Genomic DNA, 24162 nt, shown 5'->3' with positions numbered 1-24162 from the left:
TATTATTATTTCAAAACACGCAGTCGCACCCCTTGCTTTCTAATCCTGCTTACTCTTATTATCAGAGCCATGTACTTTCTTTTAAATAACTAATCAATAATTAATGTAACAAATATGCAGATAGATATAAAGAGTTTGAACTTCAAACGACGATTAACAACCAATTACAGATCTCAATTCATCTTCTTCACCTGATTGCTTGACCATTGACGAGAAAATACCGTCTTTCTTTAGAAGCAGATTATACGGAGTATCAAACTCGCCTATCGTACCCTTATCAAGCACGAGAATCTTGTCGTAATCAATGATTGTTCTCAATCTGTGAGCGATAGTGATAATAGTCATATCTTTGAATTGTTTACGAATAGTATTTTGTATGTAATTATCCGTCATTGAATCGATAGCAGATGTAGCTTCATCAAGAATTAATATTCTGGAATTAGTTAATAGAGCTCTAGCGATAGCTACGAGTTGTCTTTGTCCATTCGATAGATTACTTCCACCTTCAGCTACCTGAGAGTTTAATCCACCTAACTCCGTAATATGTTCGGATAAATCTGTCGACTCCAATGCACGCCATATCTCGTCATCTGAATGTGCAGCTTCTGGATCAAGGTTTTCTCTCACCGTTGCATCGAAAAGCTGAGCATCTTGTGGTATAATTGCCAATCTTGATCTCAAGTCTTTCAATCCTATGGTGGAGATATCAATTCCATCAATCTTGATTTCACCTTTAAATGCTTCAAGGATTCTGAACAAGCATAGCGTTAATGATGATTTACCAGCTCCTGTTCTACCAACGACACCAATCTTCTCTGAAGGGTTGATGTTGAGATTAATATCCTTCAACACTGGCGAAAGCTCTGGTCTATACTTGGCCGAGAAATTGTTGAACACTACTGAACCCCTGTCTGGCCATTCAGCCGAAGGCCTGTTATCTTCGACAATTGGCAGCGCTTCAGGTTCTAATTGAGCCAACTCATAAACTCTCTCAACTGAAACGATATTTTGCTCAACTTCACCAGCGCATCTGACGAACCAGTTCAATCCACCTGTGATTTGCAGTGCGTATGAAATACACAAACCAACTAAACCGGCATCGAGATTGAATCTCTTGACGCTAGTTACAGCAAATAATGCTGTAGCAAGTATAACGGACGAACCCAACACTTCTAATCTCATGGCCAACCATCTGTTGATAGACATGGCAGGAAGAGATGCCATTAGATTTCTATCCATCCTTAGTGTCTCTGAAGCAATAAATCTGGATTGTTGCCTAAATGCCCTGATAGTTGGTAGTCCACCTAATGATTCTTGGAACCAGCTGAAGACTGGCGATCTTGAAACTGCATCTAAACGTTTAATTTCACGTGAGGTTGAGAGGTAGAGCTTCATGATCCATTGATAGAATATGGAAAGTGGGATAATCATCAGTAAGAATGGTGGTAAAGCTCCACCAATAACGAAAACTATTGAAATAACAACGATTAACGTTCTAAAAAATCCGGAAATAACTCTGACCAGTACCTCGTCAATAACTTGGACATCGCGAGAGAATCTATTGAGGATAACACCGACTGGCGTTCTCTCAAAGTAGCCTAATGGTGCTCTCATTACGGCATGGAACATGTCATCATGGAGATGTTTTGAACATTTAATTGAGCAGACAGCCCAGCTGGTTGTTTTCAGTTAGCATAACACTCCATTACAGCGCCGAGCTTACAGTAAAAATGCAGTGATGAACATGAAGATGGCCGAAAGCAAACCGCAAGCAAAGTATTCGAGGAGATCTGCGGTATGTCAAACGAGAAATAACCCAACAAGTAAACACTCACACTTGATGTCATTAGCTTCGCCATTGTTGTTGGCTTCACCCCAATTCTTGAGTACAACAGACCCAGCGACCGAGAACACTTGAATAAGACAAGCTGTGATCAAGAAAGCGATAACACCCCAATAAGAGCTTGATTCGGCGTATTCTTAAGTATCGTTAGAAATTGTCTCGTAAAAAAATCCCAACTCACTCTTATATACTTCAGTCTTGATGTTGCCTCTACCCATTTGTTCCTTAGGCTGGGATGAATTGCGCATAGCATCCAAAGCGATAGCTTTGGCTTTATCTAGTGAGACGACAGAAGCCCGACGCATACTCATTGACATTCTCTTCTCTCTAGGCTTAGTTTCTTCAGTGCATACACCATTAACAACATCCACTTTTGGACCTTCACTCTGTTCATCGACAAAGATAGTATGTGATTGTTTATCTAATTCTCCATTCACGAGTGTATTTTCACCGTCAGTTGGTGGTGTGCCTTTGCCATTAGAGTTGTTAAGTTCATTGAGCGAGGTGCCGGAGGAATTGGTTGTTGAATGACCACCACCTTTACCTGGAAGAGTGTAAGAAATAGGCAGAGCTTCTCCATTAACGATACCAACCTAATTTCATCATAAGCTGCCACAACTGACCTTGACGTTGTATAGCCGACAAGTAGGAATCCTTCTCAAGTATAACACCTCTCTTGAGCATGACGAGTGCATCGACCTGATCAAAGTATCCAGCATTGTTGGTTGAGATTATTCTAGTCTTATTCTTGAGTATACCGCTATGACCTATGACATTATTCCAGAGATGTCTACCAACGTGAGCATCCACAGCGCACAGCGGATCGTCAAGGAGATAAATATCAGCACGTGAGTAAACAGCCCTAGCAAGAGCAACTCTAGCTTTTTGACCACCTGACAAAGTAATACCTTTCTCGCCAACCTCTGTCATATCACCCTGTGGTAGCAACTCTAAATCGCTTCTCAACGCACAAGATTCGATGACAAGGTTATAAAAGTCTTGATCGAATTTGTGACCAAAAAGTATGTTCTCTTTTACTGTCGCACCCATAATCCAAGGGGATTGGCCATAGTATGCAATAGAGCCTTTGACGTTGACAGTACCTTCGAATTTGTGCATTTCACCAAGAATTGCTTGGACCATTGATGATTTACCATCACCGACTCTTCCGACGAGGGCGACCAACTCACCCATCTTAACGCTCAGATTTATATCTTGTAATATTGGCATATGCGCATCTTCACTCCACGCGAAATCACCATGGCTGATACGAACAACCTCTTCACCAACGTTAATATCATTGGGGATGACCTGTAATTTGGCTTCAGGGTCCAGTTCACCAGCGAGTAGGAAGTCTTTGAGCCTGTCCACCGAAACTGCTGATTCGATGGTGGAGGTAATGATGTTCGAGATCATAAAGAGTGGAAATGAGAGGAGTTGGAAGATGGCCAGACCAGGGAAAATCTTGTCTGAGGTTAGCGGCTCTTTAGATGTGACAGAATAAACCCAGAATGTGGTAAATGAGACAAGGAATGGTGTCAGCATCCAGACAAAGTTACTTATGCCATTTACAACACCAATCTTCCTGAGAATGTGCAGCTCTTCGTTGTTGCGAATATGTAAGAGCTTCTGTGCGAAAGAGTCCTCCCAAGCAAAAAGCTTGATTGACTTCATGTTGGTGAGCAGCTCATTCATGACATGCGTACGCTTGTCTTTGATTTTCATTTGCTCTAACGATAGCTTCTTAACATATCTGGCAATAACGGTAGTGATTGGGATGGAAACAATCATAACGCCTACACCAACAAATGATTGCCATCCTAAGAGGTTGTAGAGAGAGATGAAGGCCAATAAAATCTGGAGAGGACCTGACCAGAGGATATGACCATAAGTGCAAAGATCAGTCAGTCTGTTGGTATCTACGGACATCAAATTGACAACGTCGCCTGTTGGTCTTTGAGCTTTTTCGTTGTTGTTCAAGTGAAGTGATTTGTCGTAAAGGAGATTGACCAAACCAGCTCTGACTCTCAAACCAGTCATGAAAACTAATTGGAAGTATTGGTGAAGGAAAGTAGATTGGGAGACGGCTGAGACAAACATGACGATAGCTAAACAGTAACCTTTGATTAGAGGTTCAGGGCTATCTGAGCGTTGAGAATTGACGAATTGCAAGAGGCTCTTGAGTAATTGAGGTTGAACAAAAGTTAGAGAATCTTGTAGCATTTTGAAGAAGGACGCGTAAATGAGGTAGTCCTTTCCGTAAGCTTTACATAAGGCGAGCCATAGAGAGGGTTTGTTGGATGATTTAGTAGTTTGATAGTGCCACTTCTTCTGTAGTTTGCGGCCTACGTGCTCAGAGTGATCTTTCTCGGGTAAATCCCAGAGATCTTCTTCGTTTATGAAGCGTTGTCTACCTAATTTGAGAAGAGGGGTGAGCCAAGAGAAAGAACATCTGTGAAGATAGTGAGTGTAAGTTTTAAAGGATAAAAAATACTCACAACGAGTAAATGGAAGCGTCTTTCAAAGGATCATTTGAAGGAGGATAACCAGGGCCACTAGACTCAACTAGCCAGATGAAAGCGAGAATGAGGATGGTAGGAATAAGTAAATGAGGGTTAATAGAGGTGTAATCGCTGATAATTACAGTTCTAAGCTTGATCAAGTTGGATAGAATGATGGTTGGGTAAAATAAGAGGAGAAGACTCGAAGGTTTGTTGAATCTGTTGTGATGGATGATTGAAAGGAATAAGGCTAGTGTAATGGAGATTTGCACTGATGCCTGGCTTATAGTTTCTATGCTATAATCGAGCCTATCGAATAGCTGAACAAGCAGTAGAAGGTTGAGTGAAATATAACCAGCAATCTTAACACCAAATCTAAGCCTTGAATTCGTATCAGTCCTTATTGGGTGCTTTAAACTCCTCCAGATATCGCTGATGCTTATTAATATGAATAGCAGCGATGGCAACGTGATCAAATTGAAATTCTCGAAGCATATTGTACTATCGAAGTCGCGCTCTGTTGAATACAGGGAGTAGCCCTCCCTGTTATTACATAGCAGCTCCCTCATTTTCCTTACTGTCGCCGTTTGAATTCAACCAGCGACGCGTCGATAAAAATGATAAGAGTGGCGAATTGAAGACGAGTTAATTAAAACTATTAGTTAGGAAGGTACCGGATATCGTTTGAATTGATTTTAAAGGTACTGGATCTTGTTTTGTGGCTGTGGCTCAACATCCATCATCTGCATCAATCTGGCTCAATCTGGCTCGATCTACATGGACAAATACGTAGAATTAATTGAAACTGGCATATCCACGGTTTTGGATAAGGAGAGCTATCTATTCACCCCACAGGAACTCAAGTACTTCCATGCCTTCAGCAATCTCTACTATAATCACAGAATATTCTTAACCAAATTACTCAACCGTCAGCCTTCCAAGTGGCACAAGCTATCGACTTTTGATTTAAATTTTGATTTGGACGAGATCCTTGATGACCTCATTATTCATCCATATCATGAGACTGTAGACGACGCTGATCTGGCTATAGCTATCAATCAGTCACTAGATACTGCTCGCGTTCAAGGCGATCAAGACGCGTGGAAAGATCTCAACTTCATTCAATCAACTGAATACTTGAACCTACAAACAATTTCCATCGAGTACTTGCTCAATATTTGCAACAATCAAGACTTGGTGGCAATTTCTACCAAGTTTAATTGCCTTCCGAAGCAACAGACACGCACAAACATGATTCATGCCATACTCAATACCTCAACCACTCAATCTACACTAACTAACAGTGGCGGTTTGTCTTTCAACCTCAGCGGCAATCTACTTAACCAATCCTTCTCACTGAAATCCACAATACTCAACCAAATGGGTAAAGTCATACGCGTAAATCCCCCGATACACAATCTATTCAACAGACTTGCATTCGTTTATTCGCGCCAATCAACTTTATTTTCGCCTCCCCACCAATTACTCTCATCCTTTAACAAACGGCACTATCCGCAGCCCACACACACACGCACAATAGCATTCGATAGTCGCAGCACGCTGATTGAATTCATACACGCGCTCAACCTCGAAGCAGAGTTTGATAATGCATTAGATGCGCGCGAATACCCTGAAGCGCAAGGGTTAGCTGAGAGTGTAGTGGGCAGGTGGGAACAGATATCCGCGTCGCATACGACAATACGTAACTGGCGCGCGCGCTATTCACCTGGCCATGTCTACACACGTCTAGTGCACAAACTATCAGCCATCTACTCGCGCAACAAGGACTATCAAGCTGAGGTTCGTCTGCTGAAAGAATTACTGCAACAGAGAGTTTGGCGTACAGCTAGACGCGGTGCTTGGTATTCTCGTCTCGCGCTCGTTCTCATGACGCACTACAAAGATGATCGCCTCTCTTCCTATACCGAGGCACTCAACATATGTGCAGATGCTCTGATGGATCACGACACGCACGAAATCTACAAACCGGATCTTTATAGACGCGTTGCTAGACTTGAAAAATCTAAAGTTCTCAATGTGGCACCTGAAGACCGCACGCCCGCGATAACGCTGCGCAATCCTACCAAAAAGTACGTCTATGCTGTGCGAGACTACACGGCTATGACGACACACTCGCTTTGGAAGCCTTTCTTTCCTGTTGTGATCCAAGAAGAAGATGGCAGTACGAGCGAAAGTATGGACGTAGTCCGAGTCGAAGATATTGCACTGCAGGCGTATAATATCGAAGGCTGGCAGGGCTTACATACAGAAGGACGCATCGTTCGCACTATCTTCGTCCTCGCGCTCTGGGATATCATTTTCGATCCTGCCGAGGGCGCCTTCGAGACGCCTTTCCAAATCGCTCCACTCGACCTTCACGATGGCGACTTTTACGAACTGCGCAGAGATGCTATTGAGTCGCGTCTGGGTGAAATCTGCGAGATTGGCGCAGCTGATCTCGTCGCTGAGAGGTACGATGCAGAGATGGAGAAACGCACTTGGGCGATAGCTGTGAATTGGGACTATGAACGGGGGCAGTTGGTGGGACTGGCTGAGGTACGCTGAATTACTTGAGCTGGATTTGCTAACATTTATAGTGTCTTGGTGGACGTTGTCTGGCACAGATCTTCAGAGTATTGTGTCAGGACTGGGATCATCGTACGGGTGGAATGCCAGATCTAGTGTGAGTTAAAGTTTTATCCTTGAACGCTCATTAAGACTTCATCAGGCTGTGGCGCACAGACACGCATACTGCCAAGTTTGCAGAGGTGAAAGGACCGGGTGATACACTTTCAGAGACACAAAAGGTGGGTTTTGAGCTCCATTGCCTACCCGCGCTAAAAACATGTGCAGGTGTGGAATGACGTGCTCCTCTCAACACAGTGCGAAGTAGATCTATGTCATGTAGTCGCTTCGAATACGCTCGAAAATGAGGATGACGAGGTAAAAATTATCAACAGACCACCCAGAAAGCGAAAAAGCGTACCAGATTTACCAACTAAACCTGCCACGCCTGGACCCGTTGCGCAGATGAAGAGATCTGAATCAGAGCAGACGATCAAACAGAATCAGAATGCAATCATGCACCGATCCCACTCGGAGCAACCGCCACTTGCTACGAAAAACAGTAACGATACACTTACAATCAAAAAGAATTCATCAATGCCCCCGCCGGAATTAGGAATCGGAAGGGTGCGCACGCCCTCCGAACTTAACATAGATATACCTAAAAGTAGAGTAATGAGACGCAAGTCAAGTGGTTCATCCTCAAGTGGTGCCACGAAAAAGAAACCCAGAGTGAGATCTGAGTCTTCCATAGAGAACTACTTCAACCGAGTGTAGAACAATTCAGATACCAAGATTAATCTGTAATATATATAACGTGATTATTATAATTTATGTGAACATTAATATCTTAAGTGGTGTGGATGCATTTAGTATGTTGACTTTTACTTGTATTGATCCGGATCATCATGATCATCATCTCTCAATGCTTGCTCCTCCTCCTTGACATGATTGGGTAATGTTTCATCAAGAGGCTGTGGTGTGTGATTGTCCGCAATCACTACCTTGCCATCCTCCATAGTGACTCTCACTGCCTCACCATCGCGAACCGATCCCTGTATGATCTTCCTCGCGAGGGGGTTTGCGATACTAGCTCTAACAGTTCTCAGAATAGCTCTAGCGCCATATGTTGACGAGTATCCAATCTCCGCCAAATGATCGATAACCTCATCACTGACATCCAAACGCATCTTCTTTTCCCCAAGCATCTTGTTGACTTCAGTGATACGCAATCTAGCAATGTCTTTGATTGACCTGTGGTTAAGTTTGTTGAACACTAACATATGATCAAGTCGATTGAGAAGCTCTGGTGGGTACACTTTTTCAACCCGTTCTAGCACCTCTTTGGTAGCTTCCTCGGTCACATTCTCATCAGGACCTGTGCTCTCGGGTCTTGAGAGTATATCAGAACCGAGATTAGAGGTGGCTATAATTATCGTGTTCCTGAAATCAACCTTACGACCTTGGCTATCTGTCAAGGTGCCTTCATCGAGTAGTTGTAACATGATATTTGATACATCTGGATGTGCCTTCTCGAACTCATCAAGCAGAACGACCGAGTATGGTCTACGTCTCACCGCTTCTGTTAACTGTCCTGATTCCTCGTATCCTACATAGCCAGGTGGTGCACCGACCAGACGCGATACTGTATGCTTTTCTTGATATTCCGACATGTTGATGTTGATCAATGCTCGCTTTTCATCATTGAACAATGCCCCGGAGAGCGCTTTCGATAGCTCCGTCTTACCGGTACCGGTTGGACCGAGGAAGAGGAATGACGCTATGGGTCTGTTGTCTGATTGCAAACCAGCTCTCGACAATCGCACGGCATCTGCAACTGCTTTGATAATGTGGTCCTGTCCAAGAACTCTCTCAGTCAACTTATCTTCAAGCTGGGTGTGTTTGTTAGTATAAACACGACAGCGAAAACCAACACACATACATGAAGCAATTTCTCAATTTCGCCTTGAAGGAGGTTGCTGATTGGTATTCCAGTCATGCGCGAGATGACTCTCGCAATGTCATCGCTCGCCACTCTGTCCTTGACGAGGAGCATTGTAGTTCCTTCTTCAGCTTGCTTCTCCGCTATCTCAATATCACGTTGAAGCGATGGTATACTTTCGTAGCGCAGTCTAGATGCTCGCTCGAGATCGCCATGCCTTTGCGATATTTCTAAGTCTATGTACGCTCTCTCGAGCTCCTCTTTGGCGACCTTAGCGTCAGAAATCTTGGCTCTTTCTTCATTCCAGATCTTGGTCAGTCTCTCTGACTCCTCTTTGTATTCGTTGACTAATTTCTCTAGTGTATCTCTGCGTTCTATAGACAGTGTATTGTCGTCGTTTTGTAAGGATTGTAGCTCAATCTACCGTAAGAGTTAAAGTGGTTTCACCAAGAAGATTAAAATTTGCGCACCTGTATCTCAAGAATATCTCGGTCTAGCTTGGCCAATGACTCTGGTTTGCTCTCTTGTGCTAATCTGAGCGTGGAAGCAGCTTCGTCTACAAGATCGATGGCTTTGTCTGGCAAGAATCGATCGCTAATATACCTATCGCTATGCTTTGCAGCAGCTACGAGGGCGTCGTCACCAATTATGACACCATGATGAGTCTCGTATCGACTTTTCAAGCCTCTGAGTATGGATATGGTAGCAGCAAGGCTAGGTTCTTCGACCTGTATAGGCTGGAAGCGTCTAGCGAGAGCGCCATCTTTCTCAATAGTTTTGCGATATTCATCGAGGGTAGTTGCACCAACGAGCTGCAATCCACGCGCCAGTTGAGGTTTGATAAGGTTACCGCCATCGATGCTACCCTCCGCTTTACCAAGGTTGAGTAGAGTGTGGAGCTCATCGATGAAAACAACAATCTTGCCCTGTTCAGCTTCGATATCTGCGAGAAGACCTTTGAAGCGTTCTTCAAAAGAGCCTCTGAAAGAAGCACCTGCGATCATACCCGCTAGATCTAGACTGAGTACTCGACGGCCTTGGAGTGATTCAGGCACCTCATTGTTCACAATTCGCTGAGCTAGTCCTTCAAGAATTGCAGTCTTACCAACACCGGGATTACCGAGGAGGACAGGATTGGATTTTGTTCTACGGGATAATATTTGGATAGTTCGTCTAATCTCGTCATCTCGCCCTAGGACTGGATCTAGTTTGCCGGATTTTGCGAGTTCTGTGAGGTCGACACTGAATTGCTTTAGAGTGTCGCCTTGGGAAGGTGCGCCACCCATCTTCATTTGCATCCCGCGCCGCTGGATAAGGGCATATTGCGGTAGGGAAGGTGTGGGAGTGAGGCGAGGAAGAGGTTTTGATAGATTTGATAGTGTACGCCTAGTGAATTGCCGTGAAAATCTCAAATTTAATCTCCTTGATAACATTTGAATGGTAAGATTGAAGAAGGTGCCGTCATCTATATCAATCCAATCGGAGGTTCTCGAAGGTTGTGGAAATAAACTATTCAGAATCTGGTATTCTTTCGTACACGCAGTTGTGTTTGTATGAAAAAATACCGCACATTCAAAGAGCAGCGGATAGGTGGAGAAATGAGCAAAGCCTGTTCAGGGGATTTCGACAAGATGTTCTCAAAAATACACGCGAATTTGAATATAAACGCGAGTTTATTGACATTTTATATTAATTTGAATTCATTCCCACACGATTCATTCTCCGATGCTCCACTCTCTCTTTCTGAACGATGATTTTGACCGGCATTGCAGTTTCGTTGCTGGCGTTGCTTCTAGGATTCGGAGTGAGTTTGATGGATGTTACGTAGCTCCAGACTCTAATACGAACCAGACAATCCCATTGGTTCAAGTTTTGGATGATCGATTCCAGTACAACATCGGCAGCTCAGTTGATCACCTCAGAAAGTTGATATCAGCATCAACAACACCAATATTAGAATCACCACCTTCGGTATCAATTAAGGAAGCAAACAGTGCAACCTTACTGATTGATTTGGTTAGAGTTGGATATTATTACGCTAGAATATACAAGTACAACTTGGTTAGCCTGTTATATCAACAAAATCAAGATAAGTTGGGTGATTTACTCCAAAAAACTAGATTTCAGCACGTACTCCTAGTCTCAGCGTTGCTATGGCTACTTTCCACTGCTGGGTTCCTCTTTCACATGTTAAATAAACCAATCTCAACGACTAACGTGGATATGCAATCCACTAATCCATCGGAATGGCAATTAGACAACAAATCCGTAAGTTCCGCCTATCATCTCACCCTCACCCTCTAAATCAACTTCAGACCGATTACTCCAAATTACTTGTACCTGAATCTAATACAGGTACGACATCTAATAAATCCTCAGTACGTTCAGCAAAATCGAGCCCTAGATCTCCCCTCAACCAGCAAGACAATGCTCTTGGTTTGGATATTGATAAAAGCGAATTGTAAGATAAACAGCTCTAATTAATACCGCGATTTATAACTTTCGTTTTTACTATTCAGGCCTGTGCAATCCACAATCACCAAATCTCATTTAGCAGAAGCTTCATTTGGTGCTGATCAAGATGGACAGGATGAGTTTAATACTCCAGCCAGCGACAACATGGTTCTTTTAGATGAGGAGATCTGCAAAGAGAGATCGAGTCTTCCAGATGAGCAAGTGCACCTCAAGACAACTAAGCTTCTAGCTGGGGAGGTGCACATGGAGAAATCCATTCTTCCAAATGAACAATTATTTTTGAATGAAATTAGTCCTCAAGGTGAACAATTACACTTTGAGACAACTAAAGTCCCTGCCGTGGAAGGAATAGTAGTTGATCGAGTTGATATTGACAATACGGAAGCATCGGCGATGTATAAGCAAAAAGTGGAGGATGATCATGTTGGCAAGGCATCAAAGTTGCAAACATCTCCGCACACAGCTAAAGAAAACGGTACTTCTAGCAGATCACCACAAGCGCATCTGCACACGAAGCTAGAGAGTGAAATTTTACCAGCTACACAAACGCTAACGCAAGTTCATACATCCGAGACAGCGCCTAGTATCAAGTCAAACAAATCGTCAAAATCGAAAGCATCTCAAAAGGCCAAAGATATAGCCAAAAGTATCAGCAGGGCACCGTCCAGGGTTACGAGAAGTGGTTTTAACAAAGCTGATGCTATCTCGGGCGTGTCGAATCATAGCGATGATAGGAAGAGCAGCTTCTCTCATGATGATGATTTAACATCTGGATCTTCGCAATTAGCAAGCAAGAGAATGCTGTGATTTCAATTTCAATTTCTCGCATTTGCACAACTCGCGCAATCTATCTAAGTTAAAGATGTACCACGTGTTATACTTATAGTTGTTTATTGATACTTGTAATAATAAAAAAGTAAATAACGAGCGTCGACTTCCTTTTCCTATGCATCAAATCATTAAATTATTCGTTAATGCTGCACAATTTCCTCCTTCTTGATCTTCTTTGAAGACTCATTATTTTTGTCATTACCTCTAATTTCGCTACCTTGATCGACAATCTTTTGGGAAGAGTCGTCAAGCACAGTACCAAGACCTTCCTCTTGAGCCAATTCAACGACATCGTCGAGCATAACGAGTCCATCCTTGTCTACGTCTAATTTGTGCACTATTGTATCGATATGTTCTTCATCTGGTGAGTGCTTAATCACTCTCAATGCTTGCTTCAAATCGTGAATAGAAATCTGACCAAGGTTGTTCACTTGAATTAGATTGAGTTGTGTACCGACTTTTTCGTCGTAATCTGATAATTGACTATCAATCTTATTGATCATGGATTTGACTTGTTTCTTAACATTCTCATTCGTCTTATCTACCTTCTTCTCCTCTTGAGGTAAACCAGCTTGAGCTTCCTCAGCCTGTCTTTCAGCGTCGCGAGTTTGTTCAACTAGGGTTTCTAACTCAACTCTTTCCTTGAGAACTGATGATTTAGCAGAAAGAATGTTAAGAGCCTGACCCAATTCCCCGAGCTGTTCAGGCGTCATGCGAATGTCATCCTCGTGTTGTTTATCGGTTTCTTGATCAGGTAGGAGATTTCTAGCTTTCTCTAACTCCTCACCTTTCTTAGCCTTCTCAGCTTCCTTTTGAGCCTGTCTAGCTTCAACTTCCTTCTGCTCTTGCTCAGCTTCATCTTCAATGAGTTCTTCTTGTTCTTGCAACACATCCAGCTTCTGCTTGTACGTTGCTTCGTCACTCACTTCTAATTCAGCTTCATTGAGAAGAACATCTGGAAGACTACAGAGCGTTGCTTCCAAAGAAGCGATAACAGAGTCTTCTAAATGAGCAAAGTTGAATGCCTTGGATAGGACCAAAAGAACACCAGATATTTCTTGTGTAGTGTGCAACTCAACCCATTGACTTAAATCATCACGTAATCTTGCATTTGAGTGCGTTGCAACTCTGATACCTCTCGATTGACAAGCATGTTGCAACTCTGAAGTAGAAAGTGAGTCAACATTTTCAGATTTAATGAGAACATCATCTCTCTTGAGGTGTTCTAATCGCCTTCTAATGTGACCTCTGAGGTAGTTGTCGGTACCAAAAGCGTTAATATTCATGTAACGACACATTGAGACGAGCTGTGGTCGACTGAGGTTGTCCAAGGTGAGATCGTTATTGAACAGTCTAGCTACCTTTACTACATCGCTATGAGAAGGGTGTTCACCGGTAGTTCTAATCTGCACCATGTGTGTAAATGAGTGAAATAGTGTATAATACCTCGACACCAACCTTCCTAAAGAACTCCTTAAACTCATCACTACCAGTAACGGATTCAGAAGCTCTAATACCAGACTCTTTGATAGTTTCCTGCAAGAACTTTGCCATTTCGAGACGCACTCTCAACAACTTCCTCTTCTTCTCATCAGCAGCGAACTTGTCTTCGAAAGTAGATGGGAGCATATTAGGGAAGAGCTTGAGAGCAACGGGGAGGAAGAGTTCCATGAAAGGGATAAGAACGAATGGTACGAATGGGATTAACCTGAGAAGGTCTGAAGTCGTGCGTTTCAACTGGCGTCTTTCTCTACGTGTGAGTTTCTTTCCCCTAAGCAATCTAATCTGCAATCTAGCGGAAATTCTGATTTCCTTGGCTAACAACTTGGAGCCATGCCAGTAATGCTGAGCTTCGTGCTTAACTTTCGACCAAACTCTCGTGGAGAGAGGATCAGTGGTGATTGCTTTCGAGTCCTTATCGTCCTTATGCTTCTTCTCTTTCTCTGTGCTGTTGGTGGAGTAGAGCCTCAGTGCGGTTGCAGGCGTGGACAGTGGCTGTTGTTTGAGCAGCGAGAGAGGAGGCGCTGAGCGAGACGCAACCAAGCTGCCACGGAGGGCCAAATTGTGTGTAAGTGGTGTGAGTGTGCGTGGTTGTACGCGCAATGGAAATCGGCGTAGCATCAGTTGGAAGTTTGGGAACAAGAATAGCGGAGGACGCAAAAGGGGAATAAGATATCAAATGTCATGTAAGATATGAGATACACAGTATAAAATAACACTTTAAATCAGCATCCATTCCACAAACCATACGCACGACCGGGGGTATTCTGCCACATTCTTATAGTGCCGTCTTCGGAGCCAGACGCAAAGTATTCTCCATCAGGACTAAACTCGACAGCGTGAACGGGGCCATGATGGCCCTTGAAGCAGTCGAGTTCCTGGGCGCTGTTGTAATCGTAAATCCTCACCCAGGTATCGTCAGCCAAGCCGACGACGAACCTATCGCGGGTTATTGGGTGGATAGATGCGCAGGATGGTTTATGAGGGAGAGTGAGACATTTAAGCAAGCTGCCTGGAGAGTGTGTGTCGAAGAAATAGACGTCGTTAGCTGCAATAGCGATCATTATATGGCCATTGGCCGACCACTCCAAGAAGCTGAGTGGATGATCGAGTTGGATTGTCTTTGTGCATTCTGTGTAGTCCTTGTCCGAGTTGGAAAGCGTCCACCACTTTATCTCGCCATCTTCAGACCCACTGATGGCATGCGCTGTATCTTGCCATAGAACCGATTTTATGGTGGTTGAATGCGCGTGCACGTCGCCCGTACTAGATTCCAGCGTGGTGACGTTATCGATATCACCCAAATGAAATAGCCTCAATAGACGTTCATTGCCCCCGGTAAGCACGCGCAGCCCATCTGGCGAGATAGCCGCAGAGCGTACGATGTGGTTGTGCGGGAGAGTGTGCAAGCACGTCCCTGTATAGCTGTCCCAGACCTTGGCGCTGAAATCTGCAGACGCAGTGACAGCGAGCGCGGTGTCGAGACTTAGTTTGGCTGACCACACTGCCCCTTTGTGTCCTAAGAATGTACCTATCCAGTCACCAGTGCCCCCGTCGCGAAGCATCGGATTGCCGCTGTGAATACGCTTAAACGGAGAATTCTAACATGAAAACACGCTGACGCACTCTTTACACGAACTTATCAGACAAAATGTATTGTCTGGCTGAAGTGCGGAGAATTGCAATTGGACAACTGGACGCGTGCTGCGTGGGTGAGTCGGGCTGGGCGTTGTATGATACAGATACACGCACTGTCCAGAACACGTTAATGGTATACTACGTGACATAATTCGTGGTGGCTTCTCCAACACGACGGCGATGGTGTCGAAAAAGAAATTCGTCAAGGACGCATCTGCGTTGAATGACTTGGCTGCATTGGTATCCAATCAATCTGATAAAGCGTCTTCGGATAAATTCTTGAAAGCTGTGTGTGCTTAGTGTGGCGTATACTACCTACAGCTCTCTAACACACATATCAGAAAAAGAAAGCACAAGATACACAACAAAAGCAAGAACATAATAAAAAAGAAAAGTCTTCAGCCTCGCACAACTCGAGCCACAGTCGTGCAGTGCTTGACAAGACTCAGGAACTCGAACAGCGTGCCAAACTACGCAAGACTAAGAAGCGTCTCAATAAAATGAACAAGAATATAAATATAAGTAATAATAACAAATCTATCAATCAGAACGAGGTACCCAAGAAGAAGAAGGCAGTTTCATTTGCTTTCTGAGGTTTTATTTGTTTGCCATGTTTGCATTTTTGCTTTGTAATATTTTTATAGCCTACTTGTATAGACTCATAAAGCTCCTCAATTAGCGACTCCACTGCGATCCATTCTTGCTGTGTTGTTTCTGTCTGTATGCACCTTTATCAACGCCCTGCTTATTATACTCGCCAGTCTTGTTTGATCTCCTCTTCTTTGGTTTTTCATCCTCTTGATCATCTTGGTCTGGATTGTCAGATTGTGCATCCTGTATAGCGGCCAACTCTGAGTCATCCAATCTATCCATACCCTTGCCCTTCTTGCCTACGCTCTCCTTGGACGACTTGAGGTTGGTTCCAATCGATACATTCACCTTTGGTGGTACAGAGAATCCGAAAGCTTTAGCCACCTTGTTGAGGTCCAACTTATTCACATCGAATATCTTCTTGAGTGAGTACGAAGCGTATGATTGAAGATACGACCTATAACCATCTTTAGCCGACTGATGCAAGTAGTAATTCTTGTTGATCAGTTTCTCCAACTGCGTTTGTACATTGGCTATCTTCTCCTTAGGGAAGCTATACTCATTGAGAGGGACCTTTGCTGTTTTCAGGAATCTCAAAAAGCCAAGCTCAGTGGGCAGAAGGAATAGGAGAGATTTACCAGCCTTGCCTGCTCTAGCAGTTCTACCAACTCTGTGAATGTAATCTCTTGGATCGTCTGGTGGATCGAATTGAATAATCCAATCAACGGCAGGTATATCTAATCCACGCGCTGCGACATCTGTGCATAGCAAAATACCAGTTGGAGCGTTGCAGAATTCGAAAAATGTGTTTGTGCGCTTTTGTTGTTTTTGTTTGCCGTGCAAATCTAGTACTGGAATGTCAATGTAGTTGAGCAATTCTCCATGATACTTAACGCTGTTGCAGCTACTAAAGAAGACAATAACCTTTTTCTTGAGATTCTTCTTTAAAAAGGTGAATAAAAGGAGGAATCTCGCATCAGATTCACAAACAACATAGCCCTGTTCAAGCTGCTCGTTGGTTGCAGCCGATTTCTCCTCATGAACGTTGATATAAAGAGGACCCTGTCTAAGGGAGACTCTAGCGAGATCAGTAACTTTAGTAGTTTGCGTAGCAGAGAAGAGCATAGTCTGTCTGTTTTCAGTTGGGAGAATTTTAACAATCTGTCTCATTTCTTCTTCGAAACCAATTTCCAAAATTCTGTCAGCCTCATCTATGATGAGAGATTTCATGTTAGAGAAGACGAAACCTTTAGTGTTTTGAAGGTGATCGAGGAGACGACCGGGGGTAGCGATGATAAGATTTACACCTTTCTGGAGCTTGTCGGCCTCAGCTTTGCGGTTAGCGCCACCCATGATAATACCAAACGTTTGGTTGTGATTTTTCATTATTTCTTTTGCGACACCGAAGATCTGCAGGGCCAATTCGCGAGTAGGAGAGATGACGATAGCGCCGGTGCCTGTGTGGTATTAGTAGAGGGTATATGAAGCATTCATCACCCACCATTTCTCGGTTTAAAGTGAAGTCTTGATAACATTTCAATAGCGGGGATGAGGAAGGCTAAAGTTTTGCCAGAACCGGTGTGGGCAGCACCAAGGACATCCCTACCAGCCATAAGGGGAGGGATAGTCTTTGCCTGTACCTGAGTCATGGATTTGAAGCCGAGGTCGTTGATTGCGTTGCGAGTGCCGGGAGTGAGATCGAGCGAGTCGAAGTGGAATTGCTCGGGGGAGAGTTCCTGGTAGTCGGAGGATGTAGGGGGGAGATCAGGGAGAGTTGTGGAGGTGTTTTCCATGTCTTCCATGTCTTCTTCCTTGTGTTCTTCCTTGTGTTCCTCCTTGTGATCCTCCTTGTGATCATCCTGCCTCTTCTGATTCCTCTTGCGCTTCTTCTCTAGCTGGATAATCCCCGCCTTGTCCATTTTGAATGTCGTTGTTCGAGATAAACGAGCAAAGTTGCAGGCGCTTTCGTCATTCAGCGACGCTCAAAAGAAATTTAAATTTGAAATGGTGAGGGAGTAGGATTAGGGGAGTGCTATTATTTACAATCCACAGTCAAATAACATTCAATTAATTCCACCTCAATCGCATGCCACAGCCATCCCTGCAGACAAGCTACACGCTGAGTACAATATACCAGACAAGCTTAGGAATGGCTTGGAGTGGTCGCAGGTACACTCGCCACCTAAGCATCCCCTCGAATCGCGTCTCGATGGCTGGTATAACCACCAATCCATGCTCAAACTCAAGCTCGAGAGAAACACTTACGGTTTAGGCACACCAATGCGTAAAATGATGGAGAGGAAGCTGGTTTCTGAGGATGTGAGCATGCCTGCGTTGCAGCAGCCACGTAACCTCCAGAAAGACGTTCTTGACGGCGTCGACGAGCAAATCACTTTCGCTGATGTACACTCAGTCGTCGATAAGCCATCCACGCCTACACTCGATATCCACCACGAAATGCAACTCAAGAGGCGTTTGTAGTGTGTATTATCATGTATTCATTCATCTACTTTAAACCCCTTAGCACCCCCTCGATTCCCTTGCACAGCTTATCATTCGTCACCACTCCATCCACCCCTACAAGTGGATTACGCACGACTGCGCCGTTGAATGGCCCCGCGTAGATAGCGTGAAGGTGGCTAGCCATTCCCGTCGTATTTTGATCAGTCATCAGAATAAATTTGAAATTACTCTGTGATTCAAACACGTGTAGTCTGTATTTACTCGTTTTTATGCTTTGGAATTGTTCACTGTCGCTGTAGCTGTGTGAGCTGGCTGGCTGGCCAATTGGAATGTTATTCAAACTCACTTCCCAGCCACCTTCTTTACTAGCCCCTTGAGCGAGAACACTACCCCGTATATTAGCTTCTCCTCCTCTTCCTCACTCAGCTCCTTGGCTGGCTGCCGGTTGTGCTCCCATTTCTGCCTGTGCACGCAGCGCGAGTGTCTGAAGAGTTAACAAATTACAATTAGCCATTAATTTCTCTCACACACGACGCACCCACTTGTTAAATATATAAAGCGCATATACGACCATATTACGTTATATTCGTTATGATGATGTATACTTGACATTAAACTTGATACAAATTAAAATATTCATTCCCTGCTACACTCCTGTACAGCCTCAAGGAACACTCTCACACTCTCTGGCTTGACGCCTGGCGTGATGCCGTGACCAAGATTAGATATCCAACCGGGGGTGTTCCTATGTTTGAACATATTAGCGACAGTTTTAACTTCGCTCCTAATAGCCTCATCGGAGGCGTATAGAATACTTGGATCGAAATTGCCCTGTACAGCGCTAGTGCGGTTGCTGACTTCGCTTGGCGCTGTAGTCCAATCGAGCCCGACGACGTCGAAGCCGATTTCTTCGAGGAGTGGGAGGACAGTATGAGTGACGTTCTTCGCGAAGACGATGAGCGGGGGAGTGGTAATACCTTCAGCGTTACACTGTGCATGTACGCCCTCCTTAACTCTACGCAGAGCGGGCAGAGCAAAGCGGACGTAGTGGTGGTGAGACAGCTCACTAGCCCAGCTATCGAACACCTGCAGGAGCTGCGCACCCGCACGCACCTGCCCGACGAGATAGGGGATGAGCACGGCCGTTATGCGCTCGAGCACACCATCGCTCGCCTCGGGCCAGTCGAACAACCACCGCTTGGCACGCGCAAACGTCTTACTTCCGCCGCCTTCTACCATATATGCAAATAGCGTCCACGGCGCACCGGCAAACCCGATCAGTGGGACGCGGCCAGATAGAGCGTGGCGCGTCAGCGTTATCGCACGGAATACATACGATAGCTCCTCGTCAACGTCGACGTGTTTGTGCAATCGCCCTATGTCTTCAGGCGACTCTAGCGGCGCGGGGAAATGAGGCCCTTGGGCTGGTAACATCTGCACTTCCATACCTAATGCCTGTGGAATTACTAGTATGTCCGAGAAGATTATTGACGCATCTAATAATCCCTCATAACGCAATATCGGCTGCATCGTTATCTCGCATGCTAGTTGAGGCGTTTGACAGATTTCAAAGAATGAGTGGCTTTCGCGCAGTTTTCTGAATTCTGAGGGGATTTAGAGGTGTCAGTGGTGTATATAATCATGTATTCACCAGGTAAATAACGCCCCGCTTGCCTCATTATCCATGTTGGGGCTCGGGCTGTCTTCTTGCCTGGGTGTGTGTGAGTGCGTGTGTGTGGATACCTACACTCCACTCACCCCTAGCAGCTTGAAGAATAAGATCATTGCGTAACTCTGGGAATTCTTCCGCCGTGTGTATTTTGTAGCGTGAACTGGTCACTTTGAAGTTATTGGTGTCCATTGAGGGGATTAAAGGGTGGATAAGCATATCAATATCCCTTTATATGAATATACATAAGCTAAATTACTTCTAACATTCTATTATAAGGCAAATACAAGATTGTTTTGTTTACCATGTCTTCTATTTCAAACCCAACTTGAATACTACGTTGAATATTGCTTTGAGTATTCCGTTGGATCTTGCGAGTATTTCAAATCTAATCACTGCCATTTTCCACGCTTCACTGAGCTAAACGACTAGTATAAACCAGTGAAAATTGGTCTTCTCCATCATTTCCATGTCCATTTCAAACACATTGAGTCTTATTAAAGCTATTTGATCACCCCACGCCTCTCTAAACCCCTCCTCTAGACTTCTCGTATAAAATCATGTTTCCTACTTGATCCAAAACCTGTAAACGTCTTCAAATGATCGTAGAGGCTGAATCGAGGAGGTTTGTCGAGCTCATCAAATTCTCTTTTGCGTGCTTTCTGGCCAGGGCAAGGGGGTATAGAAGTGCGTGGACTACTCCCACTACTCCCGCTCACCAGCGTCGAAATCAAAGCGGCTGAGAAAGTGAGGCAGAATATCGCCGATGTAGCTGCTGAGCGGGGAGTAGGAAGGTAATTTTTCATAAGCGTGTGGGGTAGTGGTGGCAGTGGAAAAAGAAGGTTGGATAACGACGACCAATCCACCTTGAAAAATGCCAACAGGACCTTCAAGTAGAGTGCTTAGGGATATACATAGACGTGAGATGGTAGCTAAGCGGGAGGTACAGAGGTATGTGGCTTGTGTGGCTGTAGCTGCAGCGATAGCACGACTAACATCTACCACAGAAGGTCTTTCCTCTACGTCGCTAGGAATACCACCTTACCCTCTCAAGTACGCCACCAAGCACAACTCACTCTAAACTCATTTGAATCTGCTTCAAGGCCAACCATGATTCGTAACAGGTGCAAAGTCACAGGTAGAGGCGCGGGTTTGCAGCAGGGACTTACGCGTTTCCAATTCAGATTACAGGCGTTGAGAGATGAATTGGAAGGTGTACATAAAGCTTCGTGGTAGAGACAGTGTAATGAATATTTTCACTTTCCTTTCTTATCGATGGAGTTTGTTGGGAAAGAAAGCTACTTCTTATCGCTGTGCCCTAACGACATACCTGGCGCGATGCTATCCCTAACTCTTTGTTTGAGCTGTTTAGCTTCGGGGAAAGCGCCTTCGACTTTCCTGTCCCATAGAAGCTTTGGTGGGCTAGAGGACGCGTCATAGAGCCACACTCTGAATCTCCCCGCAGAAGATTCGTCGTTGCGCGGGATGAGTGTGATGGCTTCGATGGCCGGTGGAGGGAAAGTCAGGAGCAATTCAGTCATAAGCCATTGAGCACGAGGAGACCATCTACACCTATCGCAATACTCTATGCGTATATTTGGGTAGTTGTGATTAGGTGGTGTGAAAGTGGCTGGATTGAGTAGTGATTCTGGTTGGGCCACTGTATCGCTACCATCGATTGTTACTCCAGGTGTTTGCATGATATTGTATTCTTGTTCTTGTCGTTGTTGTCTTGGTCGTCGTCGTCGTCGTTCTCGATCAACAACCTTCTTCCACTCAAACAACTACGTAATGTAATTTCTACACGCGTTATCAACATCCACATATCTAATTCATACAACACAGGGGCAAATACGCTCTACTCGTCTCTGGTCCTGCGGGAGCGGGCAAATCGACGTTCAGTTCAGCTCTAATCCAGCATGCCCATGCTACCCATCGCAAAATGCACCTATTCAATCTCGATCCTGCAGCTGAGAATTTCGATGTGCAGCCTGAGATTGATATCCGCGATTTGATTAGTCTGGAGGATGTTATGGATGAGCTTAGCCTTGGTCCGAATGGCGCTCTGATCTACTGCTTTGAATATCTAATGCAGAATCTGGACTGGTTAGAAGAGCAAATAGGAACTTACGAGGATGATTACTTGGTTATTGACTGCCCAGGTCAGATTGAACTCTACACCCACTTTCCCCTCATGCAGATGCTGGTCGACAGCCTCCACAAACTCGACGTTAAGGTGGCTGCGACATACCTCCTCGAGGCTCAGTTCATGGATGATCGCTCCAAGTTCTTCGCTGGGGTCCTCAGCGCTACTTCAGCAATGATCAACTTAGAAGTACCGCATATAAACGTCATGACTAAGATGGATTTGGTGGGAAATGAACCCGAGAGCGTCATCAGCACTGGCAGGAAGAAGAAGGATCTCGAGAGATATCTTGACCCAGATCCTACACTCATTCTCGATGAAATCAACCGAGACACTAACCCAAAATTTCATTCCCTCAACCAGGCTATAGTCGGTCTGATAGAAGACCACAACTTGATCCAATTCATTCCACTCGATGTCACAGATGAGGATAGCATTGACAATCTCCTCTCGCACATCGACAACTCGATCCAATTCGGTGAGGATGAGGAGCCCAATGAGCCAGCCGTGCGTTGTTCTGTTTACAAATAATCCTCAATACTAATAATACAAATAGGATCTTGATGAGGGTGATTTTGGCGAGGAGTTTTAGTTTTTTAGCCGGTTAGCCGTCTAGCCGTCTAATTGCCACCCCCAGAAACACCTCTAAACCGCTTCCTGGCATCGAGCTAAACGACGTATAAGCCTATTTATGTAACTGCACTGCAAATCATACACACCAAATCACGCTTGCATTCCATAAACGCCAATCGCAGCTGCTGGCATTCGCGCGGCACTTGGTCTTCTCGGAGGCATTCCTGAGCCGATTTCCCGCTCTGCAGACACTCCGACTTGCTAAGGCATTCTGCGAGTTGAGAGCGGAGTTTGCCACAAGCGCCCATGGATTGATCTTGATTTGTAGTTCGTAGTCGCCGACAGTCAAGGACGACGCGAGCACAGAATCACAGGAATATGAAAGCAACGCAAATCGCACAGCAATTATTCAAGTCGCTACAGCTACAGCTACACTCACGCTCAGTTATTAGCGTGCATGGTAGAGATAGTGCCAAATTCCTCAACGGACTGTGTACACAAACCATCCCTACTCCGCAAGACGGCGGGCGATACGCTGCCATCCTCAGCCCGCCAGGCCGCATGCTCTACGATACCTTCATCTACCCGACTAGCGCGGATTGTTTTTATCTCGATGTCGATAGCCGAGTCAGTGCGGGCGTCGTGGCGCTGTGCAACAAATACAAGCTGCGCTCCAAAGTGAAGGTGGAAGGCGTAGAGGGTGTTGGTGTGTATTGGAAGGATGAAGGTGGTGTGGGTGAACAGGAGCAGGAACAGGAGCAGGAGCACCACCAAATCGCTTCAATCGCTTCCATGATCGATCCTCGCGCGCCAGGAATGGGACGAAGGATTCTTGCTGAGTCACGCGATGCACGCGATGCACGCGATGAACACTCTGCACACTCCACACACCCCGAATACTCCCGCAGGAGATACTCCCTAGGTGTGCCCGAGGGCATAGACGATCTATGGCCAGAAAAGAGCCTGCCGCTCGAGTCCAACATCGACTACATGAACGGCGTCAACTTCCGCAAAGGCTGCTACGTGGGGCAGGAGCTTACTATACGCACCCAGCACACGGGAGTAGTGAGAAAGCGCATTCTCCCAATCACGCTGCAACGGAGGCAGAATGAAGGAGACACTCCCACACCTCCACCTATGACTAACATTTACGCTCAACTGCCATCCCTCAAAACACCGAAACAGGTGGGCAAACTCTGCGGAACCTTGCCCAACCCCGATGGAAGTATCAGCGGTATCGCCCTCCTCAGATTGGAAATGCTCGTGCGTGCCCCAGATGGCCTGTTCATTAGGGGCGACAGCGGCAACGACCCTCACTGGCATGTCCAAGCTCGTATCCCAGAGTGGTGGCCTAACGATCCCAAGTTGGACGGCGTGTTGCGCGAGGCTGAGATGGGCGACCAAACACAATAACACAGACGTAAG

At 45.1% G+C, this 24162-nt stretch overlaps 16 protein-coding genes across 16 annotated transcripts; 7 read left to right on the top strand and 9 right to left on the bottom strand.

Moving 5' to 3' along the window:
- Positions 1–153: 153 nt before the first annotated feature.
- J056_000279 (Metal resistance protein YCF1) lies at positions 154–4913 on the bottom strand (the record flags this gene model as incomplete). Its single annotated transcript, XM_009267677.1, has 6 exons — positions 154–1675; positions 1724–1790; positions 1836–1979; positions 2025–2387; positions 2437–4295; positions 4342–4913. 6 exons carry the CDS (start codon positions 4911–4913, stop codon positions 154–156), a joined length of 4527 nt encoding a protein of 1508 aa, XP_009265952.1.
- A 208-nt stretch (positions 4914–5121) lies between these two features.
- J056_000278 (Fanconi-associated nuclease 1-like protein) lies at positions 5122–7686 on the top strand (the record flags this gene model as incomplete). The annotated part of the gene is made up of 4 exons (XM_009267676.1): positions 5122–6900; positions 6942–7027; positions 7073–7151; positions 7198–7686. The coding sequence occupies 4 exons, from the start codon at positions 5122–5124 to the stop codon at positions 7684–7686; spliced, it is 2433 nt and encodes an 810-aa protein (XP_009265951.1).
- A 107-nt stretch (positions 7687–7793) lies between these two features.
- On the bottom strand, positions 7794–10143 carry J056_000277 (uncharacterized protein; the record flags this gene model as incomplete). Its single annotated transcript, XM_009267675.1, has 3 exons — positions 7794–8801; positions 8852–9271; positions 9322–10143. The coding sequence occupies 3 exons, from the start codon at positions 10141–10143 to the stop codon at positions 7794–7796; spliced, it is 2250 nt and encodes a 749-aa protein (XP_009265950.1).
- Positions 10144–10601: 458 nt separating this feature from the next.
- J056_000275 (uncharacterized protein) lies at positions 10602–12133 on the top strand (the record flags this gene model as incomplete). Its single annotated transcript, XM_009267673.1, has 4 exons — positions 10602–10655; positions 10703–11119; positions 11167–11312; positions 11371–12133. 4 exons carry the CDS (start codon positions 10602–10604, stop codon positions 12131–12133), a joined length of 1380 nt encoding a protein of 459 aa, XP_009265948.1.
- Positions 12134–12297: 164 nt separating this feature from the next.
- On the bottom strand, positions 12298–14278 carry J056_000274 (uncharacterized protein; the record flags this gene model as incomplete). Its single annotated transcript, XM_009267672.1, has 2 exons — positions 12298–13563; positions 13616–14278. 2 exons carry the CDS (start codon positions 14276–14278, stop codon positions 12298–12300), a joined length of 1929 nt encoding a protein of 642 aa, XP_009265947.1.
- Positions 14279–14382: 104 nt separating this feature from the next.
- On the bottom strand, positions 14383–15222 carry J056_000273 (Serine-threonine kinase receptor-associated protein; the record flags this gene model as incomplete). The annotated part of the gene is made up of 1 exon (XM_009267671.1): positions 14383–15222. The coding sequence occupies one exon, from the start codon at positions 15220–15222 to the stop codon at positions 14383–14385; it is 840 nt and encodes a 279-aa protein (XP_009265946.1).
- A 253-nt stretch (positions 15223–15475) lies between these two features.
- J056_000272 (uncharacterized protein) lies at positions 15476–15888 on the top strand (the record flags this gene model as incomplete). Its single annotated transcript, XM_009267670.1, has 2 exons — positions 15476–15583; positions 15637–15888. The coding sequence occupies 2 exons, from the start codon at positions 15476–15478 to the stop codon at positions 15886–15888; spliced, it is 360 nt and encodes a 119-aa protein (XP_009265945.1).
- Positions 15889–15970: 82 nt separating this feature from the next.
- On the bottom strand, positions 15971–17805 carry J056_000271 (ATP-dependent RNA helicase HAS1; the record flags this gene model as incomplete). Its single annotated transcript, XM_009267669.1, has 2 exons — positions 15971–17343; positions 17388–17805. The coding sequence occupies 2 exons, from the start codon at positions 17803–17805 to the stop codon at positions 15971–15973; spliced, it is 1791 nt and encodes a 596-aa protein (XP_009265944.1).
- A 313-nt stretch (positions 17806–18118) lies between these two features.
- Positions 18119–18510, top strand: J056_000270 (uncharacterized protein; the record flags this gene model as incomplete). The annotated part of the gene is made up of 2 exons (XM_009267668.1): positions 18119–18366; positions 18411–18510. The coding sequence occupies 2 exons, from the start codon at positions 18119–18121 to the stop codon at positions 18508–18510; spliced, it is 348 nt and encodes a 115-aa protein (XP_009265943.1).
- A 181-nt stretch (positions 18511–18691) lies between these two features.
- J056_000269 (Trafficking protein particle complex subunit 1) lies at positions 18692–18923 on the bottom strand (the record flags this gene model as incomplete). Its single annotated transcript, XM_009267667.1, has 2 exons — positions 18692–18833; positions 18892–18923. 2 exons carry the CDS (start codon positions 18921–18923, stop codon positions 18692–18694), a joined length of 174 nt encoding a protein of 57 aa, XP_009265942.1.
- A 62-nt stretch (positions 18924–18985) lies between these two features.
- On the bottom strand, positions 18986–20210 carry J056_000268 (Uroporphyrinogen decarboxylase; the record flags this gene model as incomplete). Its single annotated transcript, XM_009267666.1, has 3 exons — positions 18986–19953; positions 20001–20060; positions 20108–20210. 3 exons carry the CDS (start codon positions 20208–20210, stop codon positions 18986–18988), a joined length of 1131 nt encoding a protein of 376 aa, XP_009265941.1.
- Positions 20211–20892: 682 nt separating this feature from the next.
- J056_000267 (uncharacterized protein) lies at positions 20893–21254 on the top strand (the record flags this gene model as incomplete). The annotated part of the gene is made up of 2 exons (XM_009267665.1): positions 20893–20969; positions 21026–21254. 2 exons carry the CDS (start codon positions 20893–20895, stop codon positions 21252–21254), a joined length of 306 nt encoding a protein of 101 aa, XP_009265940.1.
- A 62-nt stretch (positions 21255–21316) lies between these two features.
- Positions 21317–21718, bottom strand: J056_000266 (uncharacterized protein; the record flags this gene model as incomplete). The annotated part of the gene is made up of 1 exon (XM_009267664.1): positions 21317–21718. The coding sequence occupies one exon, from the start codon at positions 21716–21718 to the stop codon at positions 21317–21319; it is 402 nt and encodes a 133-aa protein (XP_009265939.1).
- A 242-nt stretch (positions 21719–21960) lies between these two features.
- On the top strand, positions 21961–22756 carry J056_000264 (GPN-loop GTPase 3-like protein; the record flags this gene model as incomplete). The annotated part of the gene is made up of 2 exons (XM_009267662.1): positions 21961–22671; positions 22721–22756. 2 exons carry the CDS (start codon positions 21961–21963, stop codon positions 22754–22756), a joined length of 747 nt encoding a protein of 248 aa, XP_009265937.1.
- Positions 22757–22784: 28 nt separating this feature from the next.
- J056_000263 (Cytochrome c oxidase assembly factor 5) lies at positions 22785–23045 on the bottom strand (the record flags this gene model as incomplete). Its single annotated transcript, XM_009267661.1, has 2 exons — positions 22785–22832; positions 22884–23045. The coding sequence occupies 2 exons, from the start codon at positions 23043–23045 to the stop codon at positions 22785–22787; spliced, it is 210 nt and encodes a 69-aa protein (XP_009265936.1).
- A 70-nt stretch (positions 23046–23115) lies between these two features.
- On the top strand, positions 23116–24150 carry J056_000262 (uncharacterized protein; the record flags this gene model as incomplete). The annotated part of the gene is made up of 1 exon (XM_009267660.1): positions 23116–24150. The coding sequence occupies one exon, from the start codon at positions 23116–23118 to the stop codon at positions 24148–24150; it is 1035 nt and encodes a 344-aa protein (XP_009265935.1).
- Between the last annotated feature and the right edge of the window lie 12 nt (positions 24151–24162).

The sequence above is a fragment of the Wallemia ichthyophaga genome, assembly GCF_000400465.1.
Source record: "Wallemia ichthyophaga EXF-994 unplaced genomic scaffold scaffold1, whole genome shotgun sequence".
NCBI lineage: Eukaryota > Fungi > Basidiomycota > Wallemiomycetes > Wallemiales > Wallemiaceae > Wallemia > Wallemia ichthyophaga.
This window is presented reverse-complemented; position numbering and strand designations above follow the sequence as displayed.